The following is a 10000-nucleotide window of genomic DNA, read 5'->3' on the forward strand; positions in this document are numbered from 1 at the left end:
TTTTTTTTCCTTTTGTTTGTGTGTGATATAAATGTTAATTTTTTGTGAAATCTTATTTGTTTGATATAATGCTTATGTGTATTTTTAGATAGAGTTAGTTGATTTTTTCTTAATTAAGCTTAAACACAGCTTTTTATTGTAAATGCATGTTATTTGTTTGTTATTTATATTTTTTAACTAGTATTAAATGTGTATATATGATCAGAGCTACACATGAGTTCAGTTTAAAAAATTCTGACTAATATAGTTACATATTACAGTGTGTTTGCAAGTATTTCATTATTAAGGTAAAATGACTATTTATTGCATGATGCATGGAATTTAGAAGTAGCATGATTATTGTGGTAAATATTTCAGACAAAGTTCAAAATTCATAAGGATGCAATGACCAGTTGCTAAACAGTTATTTCCAGTTTTTCAAATATGTTTTGCAATTTACAGTAGATACTTTTTTCTTTATATACGTCTATATCATCAGCTTTTCAAAATGTCTTTGAGTCAGATAACATTATTTTTCAACACTATATTCTTATTTTTGACTGGTATGTAAAGTTAATGTTTGTTTTGGTCTGCAGATCCTGACAGGTGAGGATTGGAACGTAGTGATGTATGACGGTATTCGTGCCTATGGTGGAGTGGCCACTGCTGGCATCATCGCCTGTTTCTACTTCATCATTCTTTTCATCTGTGGTAATTGTATCCTTTCCAAAGGCCCTTTAGAAATAAGAAATAGGAAAAAAAGGATTAGGTTCATTCAATCATTCATAGATATTAAAACTGGTGCATGATGCTCTGGTTTCCAAAAGAAAATCAAGTATAGGATTTCTTTTAGGCTGGAGGTCTCTTAGAGGTCATTTATCTGCATATCTTATTTTATAAAAACATTTTAGTAATTTCTTGAAATACCCTCTATTGTTGATTATAATTTCTTATCCACAGCTCTCAACTTTCCAAATATTTCCTCTCATTTTCTTTTCTTTTCTATTATGCACACTTTTTATATTAGTTTAATGTTTTATCTGCTTACTATATGAGTTATACCCATATGGTAACTTGGTACAAAAGAAAGACCTTAACTCACAAAAACAGACATCTTGCTCAATGTCTTCTTGGCTATCGCTGTCGACAACTTGGCCGATGCTGATGCCCTTGGTGACGCTGAAGAGGAAGAAGGCAAAGAGGGAGAGGAAGTAAGTAGGCAGATTGTATAGCTTCACCTTTATATTGCTTTATTCTCAACACAACACGTCCCAAAGTTACTGATACTGTTTATTCACATTTTTAATCAATTTATTTATTTATGTATTTATGTATTTTTTTCCAGGGTGAAGGTGGAGGTGGTGAAGAAGGTGAAAAGATAGAAGAAGAAGGAATAGAAGGTGAAGAAAAGACAGCACTAAATCACATAGCTATGAGGTAATTATAACAAGACAATTCTATATGGTCAGCATATTTTTCTCTAAATATAGCACATAAAATGAGTTGGAATATTGTGTATGTATTAGCAATAGATACATTAGTTAAAGGTTGATTATAGCCCTATTATTATTATTTTCCTAAGATTAAATAAACAAGCTTTCTCCATGCAACATTTCATTTGACTTTTAATTAATTATAAACATTGTTAAGCGAGTTGTTTCACAGTTTTAGGTAAAATCAATGAAGATTTATATTATGCTCATCTTATTTTAAGCCTCTTTATGTACCAGCACAGCTTCATTTATTTCCTCTAATATTTACTAAAGTTTCATAAAAACATTTTTTCTAGGGATGGTGATGCTGCCAGTCATGCAAAAGTACAGATAGAACACGACCAAATACCAGAAGAAGGAAAATATGATGATTATGAAAATGAAGGGGAAATGGAAGAAGGTAATGCCAAATTGTCTTTCCATTGCTCAATTCCTCTTGTTTTAAATTCATTTTACTTTTTCCGTATATGTTGTTTGTTAGTGATATGTTTTATCTCAACATAATATATTGCAAACTTATATGATATGTTCATTATATATACTGTGTAATTTTATTTGATCTCTTTCTTTTTTGACAATGAAAGAAAAGTTGATAGCATAAGTTGCAAAATGAGAATCTTTGATGTTTAATATGTCACAGTTGAACATATACAGCACTTTGAAGCATGAATCTTGAAATATGATAGCCTATGATATTTCACATATTTCTAGCTAATACTGTGTTTGGTAAAAAATGTGTTTTCCATGAGATGATAATCATAAACTCATAAACCATGACTTTAAAGGAATCCTAAACATCATGGAATACCCTCCTTCCTCTATCCTCTTTACAAAATCCATATCTTAAGATTGAACAATATCACACAAATCATCTATTAATATTGCTTTTGAATATATTCTAATATCCTTGTCTGCATAGTTTGTCCTCCATGATAGTATGCTCTCAAAATCTTCCTAATCTTTAGGGGCCCTATTCTTAAATCCATTTGGTAATCAGACTCATTGTATGGCACTATATGGGTTCTCTTCTAGCTTATTCAGTAATAGCAGATTCTGAATGTATTAACTGTTCTTATAAATGTGGCAGAAATGCTTGGTCATTAGTTAGTTGACTATCATTTACTACTATTGTTAATAGTGTCATTATTATATTGTTTATCCATACTTGTTTTTAAGTCATTTAAAAGAGATCAGTGACCATCATGACTTGTTTCTCATTAAATTTTCTCATTCTTTGAACGTATTCTAATGGAGCAGATTTCAATTCATTGATTGATAGTTTCTTGTATATAACACATTATGTGTTATCAGTTATATCCTTAAAGAAAATTATAATGGTCTTGATGCCTTAGTAATTTTTTAATCCATATGTATGTGGATATAATTTTTTTTGTTAAATTGTTTTCCCTATAATATTCACTCTTTAGCAAAGAAAGGACCAGAACATTCTTTTTAATTAATTTCATATTATTTTCAAGAATGTCCTCACATTTTAGTAACATCTATGAGCAGTTGTAATTTTGTGTAGGACAGAGAAGCAAACACATTCTTTCCTTTTTTATGCATTTCTGTATATCAGACAGTTCTTTATTTAGGTCCAGTTGAATGACAGATTAGTATCAGCTACATTTATTTGGAGGGAAAGTTTTATTAAGGTAATAGGTGGCTTATCTGAGAGTTATTCTTGCTTAATGTTTTTCACAGTAATCTTTAGTGAATTAGTTTTGACTAGTATGAGGATGGCTTAGTGAGGATTCAACTTCTTAATAAATAATTTTTGATAATGTTAATGATAATCTAAAAGAAACAATTACAAATTTGACATTATATACATCAAGGACAATGTGAAACAAACGATACTGAATAGTTAAATTGAAAGTGCTGTATATGGATATGAATTCTGATTTGTATCTGTTACCAAAAGTACAAGCACATGGTGAAGCACTTGTGATTAAGCCTTGAAAAATTAACAAAAATATACTATAAATACCTTTCATATAGTGATTTTTCTTTATATTCTTTACATGTTTATTGGTGAACTGTCCATGCTTTAAGACAGGGTAATGGTCTTGAGAATCATTAATCTAAATTAGTGTATGCGAAATGTATTTATTGTGTGTTTGTCTATGTATTCAAGAAAGAGAGACAGAGAGTAAGAGAGACAGTGAGAGAAGGATAGGAAATAAAGAAAGAGAGAGAGAGAGAGAGAAAGCATTTACAAGTTTCAGTTTCTCTTAATTCGCGTGGCTGTGTTTGTTTGTTTTTTTTCCTTTGTATCCATTATTAGTTACATTAGTTTAGCTGAATGTGACATGAAATAAGAATACACTCGTGCTCACTTGTGCTTGTACCTAATATAGTCTTTTATTCACAGATTTTCAAATATTTTTAACCTTTTTTCTTCAATATTATCTTTACAGAAGTTATTATTGTACCTCAATATCCACAGTACTGATAGTTGATTTTATTCTATATGAGTGTCAGTTGCACAGAATACCAGCTTGTGTGCTTAGGTTAGAATATCAGTAGCTAGTATATCTGACATTTGTCTTTTTTTGATTTCTGTTTTGCTTTTAGTGTCATTTACTTTGCATATGTGTGCTTTTTCTCTTCTGTGAGGCATTTTTAATCTTGTTTTTCAGTTGTCAATCAATATTTTTCATCTCTTAATAGATGTTATTTCTGCTAAGATCCTTTTTTTTGTTAGGTTCTCTGTTTTAATTTTGCATATTGCACCACTCCTCAGAATTAGTGTTTGTATTTGATTTTAATTTTGTTGATATTCTTGATATTAGTAGAATTAGTTACTGTACTATGATTTGATTATTTTATGGTTTACTTGATAACAACAGTATTTTCAGGTTTTCAGTGATCTCTCCCATTATAATGCCCTAATCAGATGCCATGTGTGCATTTTATAGTTATATGCTTGAAGCTCTGGCAGCCATAAACTGCAAGGCACAACCCACCAGTGATGTGTTGCACTAGTTAGCTATTCGTGTACACTTTTTCCTGCTTCATGTGGCTACTATAACTTGTCTCCTCTCCAGCTTTGTCAAGTACCTGGTTGCTCTAAAATGTAACCATGTCAGATGTCAGAATGGCACCTGCGGACATAACTATCCTTCTCCCCTCTAAACAGTCCTCTTGTTTCTGTGGTGTTCTCACTCCACTTTTTCTCATTCCTTATAATTTTCTGTTTGTCCCATATCTCTTAGTAAATCTATAATTTCTTTGTCGTCCAATGTCTGTACACACCTGTAAAGCTGTTTTTAGTCCTTATAACACATCATGCGTCACAGGCCATCTCTCTATGACTCTCTCTCGGTTTTTTCATCTAGTTAAAGGGCATTTTTTATTCATCTAATTTTCTGTTTTGATATTTAGGATTTCTTCCTATTTTTTTTTTTTTTTTCTGTCATTTTTGTTTAAGTTTTTCAGAAAGTGCAGGGTTTTGAGTAATCATAGATTTCAAGGAATCATTTCAAATCCTTACAAATTTACCAATTTATCCACCTGGATTCAGTTAAAGATTCTGTAAACCAGGTCAAAAAAACTTGAAATTAATATCGTGTTGCTTTACTTTTTTCACTAGTGTTTAAAGATATGGCTTCCAAGCAATCCCTAAGTGATTGAAATTTTAAAAATACATTCCCATAACATCATGTTACTTTCTGTTACCACTACTCACATCTCCAAAACAACTGTGAACTTGCTCCTTTTATGATGTTTTTTTATGATTTCCTACCTTTAAGGTTTGTGTATCAACCCAACAAGTATCCAGCTGCTTCCTATATCACATCAATTCTTCAACAATTATAGAACATTATGTAAAATAGTAATTATCATATAATCATTATACTTGCAATATTATTTCCTGTAGAATCATAGCTAGTGTTGTCTTTATGGCATCATTGTGTCAGTACTTACTACTTATTCAGTTATCCCATTTGTTCCCATCTTCCATTATTATAAATTTAACTTTCCTTGATTGTTGAATCTGTTTTATGTTTTCCACTATTGTAAGCTACTTCAACTCACTTCTATTTGTTTTCATGTGTCCTGCTGTCATTATTTGACACAAATTTAACTTTCATAACAAAGATCACATTGCTTTGCTTACATTAACTCAACATTTTTCTTTTTTAAACAACTGTATTGCTTGTGCTTAACATAGTCCCTCTTTATTTTTATTCAGTTGTTACTATTGCCACCTTCACAGAATGTCCTCACTATTACTATAGCAACTGCTAGTCACTGTCATATCCTATTATCCTCCTAATCATCACTACACGTGCACTGCCATGTAAATTCTAAGCCTTACCATATTTTCTTTGTCACTGACCCATCTCCTAACCTAACCTAATCTAATGGAAATATAATTTCTTTTGCTTTTATGCACTTATTCAACCATTTATTCACTGCACATGTGCTTCTGCTCATTCTCTATATTCTTTTAACTTCATAATAATCACTTTTTCTTTTCACCCAACTTGTTCTACCATAGCAACCATTTCATCACCATTTTCAACACCACTATCACTACCTCTGCCTTCAATACCCTTAGCTCCTAAGCCACCAGACCTACTATTCCACCTCCCTGCTACAACCCCCTAGTATCCCCCCTCACCACCATGGCTGTGGTATGTTACAGAGGAGGAAGAAGTGGAAGAGGAGAGCGAGGAACATCCACCAGGAGCCAGACCCCGGCGTGCATCACAGCTCAGTACTGCCACCAAAATCAAGCCATTGCCCCCGTTCTCCAGTTTTTTTATTTTCTCCCACACAAACAGGTATGTGTGTGTGCCCCAGGCTTGGTGCACACACTACACAACCCACAACACAAAAAGGTCCTAAACATTATAAATGTTTCCTGTTCCCTAACCCTGGTCCTTCAATGGTGCTGTGCTGTTACACCGCTTACGACATAGCTATGGGCACCATTGCTTCTGCCATGTAGCACACTGAAGCACTGCCAGTGTGCCATAGTTCCTGCCAACACTATCTATATGCTGCAAACTGTTAATACTGCCTCTGTGCCACAGTGCCTGTCTTCAGAGTTTCAAGGCAACATTGTGGTTTAGCAAATGGCAGTTTTTCATTACCTATGTGGTACTTATATGGCACCACTATTTTGTTGCACCAAACATGGTATACAGCCTCTATGCAATATATGACAACATACATTGTCTTTCTGACATAACACATAACATTATAGACCATTTTAACATGCTCTCACATGCCACATTTGTTATGTGTTTCTGTTGCTGCTGCAGTGTGTGTGTGTGTGTGTGTGTGTGTGTGTATGTGTGTGTGTGTGTGTGTGTATGTGTGTGTGTGTGTGTGTGTGTGTGTATGTGTGTGTGTGTATGTGTGTGTGTGTGTGTGTGTGTGTGTGTGTGTGTGTGTGTGTGTGTGTGTGTGTGTGTGTGTGTGTGTGTGTGTGTGTGTGTGTGTGTGTGTGTGTGTGTGTTTGTGTTTGTGACTTAAAGCTCAATGAATATCATTTGTGTACACATGTTTGGGCTCTATTTACCAATTCTATATAACAACAACACATGCAAGCACAAGATAGGTGGAGGCAGGAACCACATGGCAGGGGCAACTCTGTGCAGTTTCTGGGTGCCAAGAATCTTCTGGATGCCACACAGATCCGAGGTGGGATTTGCGCTGCTGTACACCAGTTTTTTTTACTTCTTCATCTTTCCCTGCTGTCCTTGCACCAACCAAAGGTTTTCCTCCTTCTCAATTAATCCTTCAAGGCCAAACTTTCCGCCATTCTTTTTCTAGAAGGGGAATACGACGAAACTGAGGGAGAGGCCGGAGAGATGGTCCAGGCCCCACGACCTTCCCCAAACGAGAGCGGTACCACAAAAGTTCAGCCCATTCCAAAATACACCTCTTTCTTCATTTTTACCCATACAAACAGGTGATCTTAGAGCCCTACCTACCATACTACTGCTACCACTGTAACTCCTGTAACTCCTGTATTCTCTACTATTATACTTCGTTTGCTGACATGATGGATGTTGCGTGTGGTATACCAAACACTTTGAAGATGGAGAATTGACTAGTGGCAGTGCTCCAGTTGCCTGTGTGTGGATACTGAAGGGAATTGAACCCCACTGTTGCGTGCACTGAACATTAATTTTAATAGAAATCCTACTATATTTGAACAAAGAAGATTGAAGAAATAATGGAGATCACGTATAGAGAGATTTATGTCAAGAAGGGACCTTGACGATACTGGGTTTGTTTAAAATACACATGGTAGGTTTAGCATAAGCAAAGGGTTAAATAGTTATGGATGTCGAGTTAAAATCTGTTAGGTAAGAAATGGGTATTGAAGATAGGGCAAAAATAGTAAGTGGTAACTGGAAGTGTTAGCTTTGTTGGAGATTAGAATGAGAAAAACGAAATAATAAAAGATATTTTTTTAAAATGTAAAAGGGATGAAAATATGCAGCATTGAGAATGAAAAATGAAAGTAGCTCATTTATTGAGTAGAATGTAGGATATAGGGATATTTAATCTAAGGGTCATATAAAAACAAGGGCACAAGATTTTTTAGGAAAAAATCCCTGATGAAACAGGATTTATATACTACATGCAGATATGTATACATATTTATGATGTGTTACATTCTGCATGATCATGGTCTCTGCTGACTGTGAAATCATATAGTCCCTTCACAGGGACTCTTGTCCAGAGAAGTACTAAGCAGTATCCATGCACAGGTAGGTGTGGTGGGCCGCGTGGCTGTAGTAGATTGCCTTCATTTTCCACTCTGCCCACTGTTCCATTTGATTTTGCCAAGAGAGAAAAGACATAGTTACCTCTAGTGTGCATAATGTCTTTGGTCTGTGTGGTATATCTACTGTGTATATATTTGTGTTTATGGTATGATGAAAATATTGATAATGAACTATGGTCACTGTTTATCATTTTTATTTGACTGGTGATAAAAAAGAAGTTAGCACAGAGGACTATGTAATTTCTTATGCAAGAAAATTACAAGTATATGCAGCCAGGTTTTCCAAATTAGAGTATTCGGAATACTCCTTGATTTCTTTGGAAAACTCTTGATTAGAGTACTTACAGTATTGCGCATAAATATAGATAAATCACAACTGGAAATATATTCCCTGCGGTCGTGGTTGGGTTCACCCTCTTTAGGTGTGAGTTGCGGTTCTATCAACATCATATATATTTTCAACCATCTTTAACATTTAAAAGCTTAGTGAGGTTAGTCAGATATAAGATTTAAAACCAAATATCGTGTAGAAGTTGTAGACCTAAATGTTTTAAAGAAAACCATGGCAAATCCATAAACCTTACCAGAGCACTACTACTGTACTTGGTGAACTCGGCCGCCGCGGAGCCCACCACTCTGCTCCTGTGACTGCAGACCCAGTATCTCCACAGTCCTTAGACGCTACTATGTAGCCAAGCAGATTGTAATTTGTTGTCGTTATTGCAAAAGCAACACACTGACACTTTTTTCATCATCTGAAATTGCATGGAAGCCATTCTATGCTCAGACAAGTAAAGCAATTTTTTTGCAAGAAATCTGTCAGAATTTTTCTGGTGTCTAAATTTCTTTTGATGGGAAATATATATTTCATGTAATCCATGAAGAAAACTTGAGAAAAATCAGGTAGTATAAGAGACAAATATTTAAACTTTATTAGACTGATTGATTAAGATACACTTTCTACAATAAATTTGTTTTTATAAAACTTGGTAGCAGAAATTGTACACTCTAGGATGTATACTGAAGATATTAATACCAAAGTCTGGTAAGGAAAGTCTAGTAAATAAAAGTCTTTCTCAGCATTTGAAAACCTGCTTGCATAAATTAGGTACTTCATGAGATCAGTTACTAAAGAACAGTGGAGAATAGGAGATTGTATAAGTCTAACACAAGTATTTGGAATCTTGGGGATATAAAGAAACAAGCTATAATTTTCTTAAATACTGTAACAGTTTTGTGAGCCCAAAGACCAAAAAATTTCAATTGATTCTATTTTAAAAGAAAAATGGACAACAAGAAGTTCTGCAGATTCACAGAAGATATGTATATACAGTGGATTGTATGATGTACCATTAAGGACTGTGTAAAATGTGTAGAAAAAAGTACTAAATGACTGTATTTTTTTCCACATTGTATCTCGAATGCAGAGGTTGACACATACTTATGACAGTAGAGCACCCTCTATAGTGTAGACGACAATGACACTTAGAGTAGCTTGCAGTAGTACTAATTTTGTTCGCAAGGTTCTTGTGAGTATTATGCATTGTGTTTTATGTGAATTTGATCCATCTGCAGGACCAGATAGGAGTTCTTATTGGTTGAGTTGTTAGTTTCCCTTGCGTGTTGAAGTGTTTGAATTTGAATTACAGCTGTATTTTAAGACCACAATTAATTAATGATTATCTAAAGTAAATATCTGATGATAATATTCTATAATGTCGCAGGGTAAACATTCAGTACTGGCATTTAGGATGAAATAAACCTAGTTAAGAAA

At 34.1% G+C, this 10000-nt stretch overlaps 1 protein-coding gene across 1 annotated transcript in view; it reads left to right on the plus strand.

The window, feature by feature from the left end:
* LOC125047319 (voltage-dependent calcium channel type D subunit alpha-1-like) overlaps positions 1–10000 on the plus strand; it is a 91272-nt gene that overhangs the window by 8388 nt on the left and 72884 nt on the right. The window contains exons 6-10 of the mRNA XM_047645573.1: positions 576–696; positions 1090–1190; positions 1325–1416; positions 1769–1872; positions 6127–6265. Coding sequence (XP_047501529.1) covers positions 576–696; positions 1090–1190; positions 1325–1416; positions 1769–1872; positions 6127–6265 — 557 coding nt within the window. The remainder of the gene's footprint in view (positions 1–575; positions 697–1089; positions 1191–1324; positions 1417–1768; positions 1873–6126; positions 6266–10000) is intronic.

This window comes from Penaeus chinensis, chromosome 40 (assembly GCF_019202785.1).
Source record: "Penaeus chinensis breed Huanghai No. 1 chromosome 40, ASM1920278v2, whole genome shotgun sequence".
In the NCBI taxonomy this organism is placed as follows: Eukaryota; Metazoa; Arthropoda; class Malacostraca; order Decapoda; family Penaeidae; genus Penaeus; species Penaeus chinensis.